We start from the raw sequence: 4,955 nt of genomic DNA, 5'->3' as shown, positions 1-4,955 counted from the left end.
GTAGACTGCCATTCTTTTTTGTAGTAGTAGTAGTATTATTGTGTTTTATTGTGACATGTATTATGTCAAGTGTCTCATATACAGGATATATGTCCCTCTTTATATCCTCCTGGTTGTTGTTTCTTTGTGTTTTGTCCCTTCTCAATCTGGTTCCTTGGCCCTCAAATCAGGATCTACATACAAGCTTTTTCTAAAGCTTTCTACTGTAGCACACAGTCTTTCTCAAACGACTATTTCCAAGGTCAAGCATTAAAGTGATTAAAGTAAGACTGTGTCAATCATGAAAGAAAAAATTAATTTCTTGTCCTCTTACAAAAGTTGAACTCTTGCTCAGTTCAACACACTCAGGTTCTTTGCTGCCTTTTGCAGCATTCAGACCAACAGCGAATGTTCTCCTCGCGACGCTTTCCTCGCGTGAGTACATTCGCTGCAAGTGTTCACACACAACGCGAGAAGGCGATTTTAACGCGACAATGTCAACAAACACAACTTGCCATTACTACAGCTGTATGAACCCAAAGTAAACATTTTGCTGTGATTAAATAGCAATAAACAGATTAAACTGATGCCAAAATAACTACAACACGATGCAGATTTGTTAAACATATGAATTCATGCTTTGTCAGGTCTGTCAGCAAGACAGCAACTTCTAAAATGTTTGTTTTCTGAATGGAGTTTGGATCGATCAGGGCTATGCTATGCTAACTTGGTCACAGTAAAGTACAACGATGGCTGTAATAAAGTTACACACACATGTTTTCTGAACTCACCAGGTAGTTCAACTTCCTCACTTTCTTTTCTCCAAGTAATGTCCAGTTTTGTCCGTATTTTTGCGCATGCGTAAGACCCACAAGCGTGGTCTGTTTCCACGCCCATAAATCTGTGCAACCTTGCTGTTAGGAATGCCGTCGAGACAGTGGCTCATCGTCAGTATCATAAAAAAACAAAAAGTCATCACAATACGCTACCCTTGATATCTTAAATAAAGATGTTATAATATAGTATTTCAACATGCTCCCCATCTCTTTACAGTACACATGGAGTGAGTAGTGGTGCAATATAAAATTTTTCTGTAATGGAATACGCTACCCCTGAAATAATGTTATAATATAATCAAAAAACAGAATATGTCATAATACTGTGAGAGTTATAACTTTATGGGATTGGAAAAGGGAACACATAAGGTAGCATTTTTCGATAGGGCAGCATAGATCGTCAGAACACCGGCCAGCAGATTTTTAATCCCCCGCTCTGCCCGGCCCTCTCCACACAACGCACTGAAGCCGTTGGTTATGTACGGACAATCTCAGCACTGAGCTATTGTGACTCAGCGTCATGCGACTTCTTCGCTTGAGTTGAAAATATTCAACTCATGTGAATTCCTTTGCATTGCCTTCACGTTGCCTTCGTGTTGCCCACGCCCCGCCCCCTTCGCGTCGCTTCACACAGCACGACAGGAAATCGCGGCTCTACGTGTCTTTGCATTGACTTTGTATGTAAACTCACCGCCCCGAAAGGGTCTGAAAGAACCATTACTTCGTCTGGTATGGTGGCTAGTCAGTGAGATCTAATTGTGTCACACCCACACAGTCTGATGAAACTGATTACTATCTTATGAAATCATCAATAAATTTAATAATATTATTATTATACATTAATAAATGTAAATTATAGATATTTTAATAATTTTTACTCAGGTTATCAAGAAATACTACAATTTCTAGGTCTTTAATCAATATTGAGGTAATTTGCAACAACTTCAAAGAATAACTTTGGTAAACCTTTATTGTTTTTATGCAATAACAGACAAAAAGCAGATTCACACACAACCCTTTGAATCAGAACATTACAGAGTCCTCCAATCACAGAAGTTTTGATTAATTATAGACACCTCCATCAGAGACACGTGTGATGACATATCAGAGATCAGCATTTACAAACACACTCCACACTACATGTCGGTCTAGCCTTGTTGGTCTCACAACCAGCTGTGCTGGATGGGGTTGTTGGTCTAGCTGTGCTGGTATCACAAGATGCGGGTGTGGGTGTGGGTGTGGATGTGATTGTGGGTGTGGGTGTGGGTGTGGGTGTGGGTGTGGGTGTGGATGTGGATGTGGATGTGATTGTGGGTGTGGGTGTGGGTGTGGGTGTGGGTGTCGGTGTGATTGTGGGTGTGGGTGTGGGTGGGGCTGTTTGTGTGGTTGGTGGTGCTGCTGTTGTTGTTAGTGCAGCCGTGGTGGTTCTGGTTGTTTGAGCCGTGGTGGTTCTGGTTGTTGGTGCAGCCGTTGTGGTTCTGGTTGTTTGAGCCGTGGTGGTTCTGGTTGTTGGTGCAGCCGTGGTGGTTCTGGTTGTTGGTGCAGCCGTGGTGGTTCTGGTTGTGATCTGTGCGTTGCCAGAGGCTGTTTTGTGCGGAAAATGTCAAATCAGATTTACATTAAGTCTCGAGGCAAGTTTAGATCTTTATTTGGAATGAAAGTTTCTCTTACCAACAAACAGAAGAAGGACGACACAAATCTTTGCAATCATGGTGATGCAGTGATAGTTTCTCCTGTGTGGTGACTGAAAAATATAATTGGTAAATTTAAAAAGTAAATTAAAAGCTGAAAATGGTTATTTGCATTTTAAACAGGAGGAAAAATTTACTTAAATTGTTTGCTCATATTTTCTGCAAACCTGTCTTTCACTGAAATACCAAATAAAATAAAACCTTAAAGCTTCTGAACCAGTAAATAAAAGAAAGACAACAAATAAAACGTCTCCAACCTCTCCTGGTTCTGCCCTGCTAGATAACAGTTAAGGAATGACTATTATCGTTTCTTCTTTGGCTGACTATTAATTTAATTTATTGCATATCTTTACAAAAAGGTATCTACAGCAAAAAGTTATGTTTAAATAATAATACTATACTATTACGGTAAACTGTATTTGTATAGCACTTTTCATACATTCGATGCGGCTCAGTGCTTCATGTCAAATTGTGTGAAAACTTCTAAACTAGCTGAATATCAGGCTTGCCTTGAGGACATAATAACCTGGATGACCTGCGATTTTCTGATGTTAAACTCAGACAAAACTGAGTTATTACAAAGTCATTATACCTGGCGCCAAACATTTCTGAAGCACATTCTCTAAAGATATGGTACTCTACATGACAATTCTAAATTCTTGCAAAAGCAAATTGGATTGCTTTATAGTGAAGTAATATTAGAAGTACTTACATATTATTATTCTCTGCTTAAATGTTGTTCGCTGCTGTGAATGAAGCTGTGATCTCTCTGGTTTCAGCTCCTCTATATAAGCATGTTCGAGATGACATCAAAATCTTTTTGTTCTCACCTTTAACAATGAAGAGAGTCATCGTTACTCGTACTGTAGCATTCCTGCACAGTTTTTTTTACCTTTATTTGTGTAATGATGTGTAACTCTCTTCATTGTTGAAGGTGAGAACAAAAAACACTTTGATTCCGCTCTCTTTCTCTGCTTTTGTTCCACTAATACAACCAACCCAACCGGTGTGGATTTCTCGAAACTTGTCAACTTACTATTAATTCATTCACACCGGTTTCTACATTCCAGTGCATTAAGCCCAACCTGTCCTCATACCTAAAAGACAGATATGTTGCTTGCCAATGAATTGTGAAATAGTTGTAGTTTGGTTTGGTCTGGGAAGAAAACAACTCGGTTGGGTTGAGGAAAATATTGTGGTTTGGGTTAGAATCAAACCAAATTTATTATGTAAGTTCAAACTTAACTTTCACATGGAACACAAACCCCAATCTATTGGGGGAAATTCCTGTGTTTTCCATTCACCCCATCTAACTTCTTACAAAGACTTTTGCACTCTTCATTGTCACCTGTCTTCCTCCTTTGCTCCCGTCAAACAAAATATGCTTGTTGCAATGTTGACCTATACAGTTGTTTTTTTGATGAGGACAGGCTTGTTAAACCTGATGACTCTTCCTGGTTTTCTGATGTCTCAGTTTTACCACAACACAGCAACTTCACAGACACATCATGTCAGTAAGATAAGACACAAAACTAGATGGCCATAAGTGTTGTTGTAACCCCACCATGCAACACTCGTTCAAATTAGATGACCTGCTATTTTTTGACGATCAAGTCAGACAAAGCTGAAGTTATTATGCCTGGCACCAAACATCTCTGAAACACATTATCTAAAGACATCTTACTCTAGATGACAGTTTTTGCAATGCTCATTGCAAATAAAAAAATCTAATCCAAAACAAATTTAATTGCTTCATAGTGATATAACAACCTTTACTTATTCAGAGAATAAGACTGAGACCAGGGTCTCTTTTACAGCTGAGCTGTGTATAGAGCAAACAAACAGATACAGATATTATAAAAAATTATCTAAATATATATAATAAAAAAAACACAGAATTTACAGGTAATAATTACATTACACAGTTATGAAAAAAATATAAATATCTAGGTTAACCTTGTACCTGTTATTTCTTCTAAGAATGAGCAGCGTTGTATTCAAAGGCACAATCTTTAGGACTAACCAATCTTTGGAACAATTCTGCCGACTTTCCCATTTATTTTAGAGGATAGATAGCTGAGAGGTTTAAGCATTATAGCCTTATGGATAAATAATAACCTGTCCCTGGTACTCCCGACGAACAAAGAATCCCACCCCACTAGAGGTGGAGCTGGCCCTACACCTTCAGGACCCTAAATCAAAATTTGCCGTGCGTACTCCCTACATCTGGCAAAGAAACATCACATCTCTTGTTGTAAGTATGACCTGAAGAATCTTTCTTATATTTTTCAACCTGCCATGTTTATTATTTAGCACCAAAACACCAAACCAAATTGCTTAAACCTACATGGCAACAAATCTGATTCCTAGAAAAACAATAACTAGACTATACTCTGTATTATTATATCTATTATGTTTGATGTCAAACAGGTCAATTTTAATATGCTAC

General features: G+C 38.4%; 1 protein-coding gene across 1 annotated transcript; it reads right to left on the bottom strand.

Moving 5' to 3' along the window:
- Positions 1–1,767: 1,767 nt before the first annotated feature.
- LOC119913042 (endoglucanase-like) lies at positions 1,768–3,473 on the bottom strand. The gene is made up of 3 exons (XM_038732360.1): positions 3,219–3,473; positions 2,487–2,559; positions 1,768–2,399 (listed from the first exon to the last, which is right to left on the bottom strand). The coding sequence occupies exons 2-3, from the start codon at positions 2,524–2,526 to the stop codon at positions 1,927–1,929; spliced, it is 513 nt and encodes a 170-aa protein (XP_038588288.1). The 5' UTR covers positions 2,527–2,559; positions 3,219–3,473; the 3' UTR covers positions 1,768–1,926.
- Positions 3,474–4,955: the final 1,482 nt, after the last annotated feature.

The sequence above is a fragment of the Micropterus salmoides genome, unplaced genomic scaffold, assembly GCF_014851395.1.
Source record: "Micropterus salmoides isolate LMB-PRFRI ecotype aquatic unplaced genomic scaffold, ASM1485139v1 Ms_hic_scaffold_2, whole genome shotgun sequence".
In the NCBI taxonomy this organism is placed as follows: Eukaryota; Metazoa; Chordata; class Actinopteri; order Centrarchiformes; family Centrarchidae; genus Micropterus; species Micropterus salmoides.
This window is presented reverse-complemented; position numbering and strand designations above follow the sequence as displayed.

Coding starts and splice junctions, on each gene's coding strand:
- LOC119913042 (XM_038732360.1), bottom strand. CDS start 2,526: ATGATTGCAAAGATTTGTGTCGTCCTTCTTCTGTTTGTTG. Junction 2,400..2,486: donor CGTCCTTCTTCTGTTTGTTG/GTAAGAGAAACT, acceptor CGCACAAAACAG/CCTCTGGCAACGCACAGATC.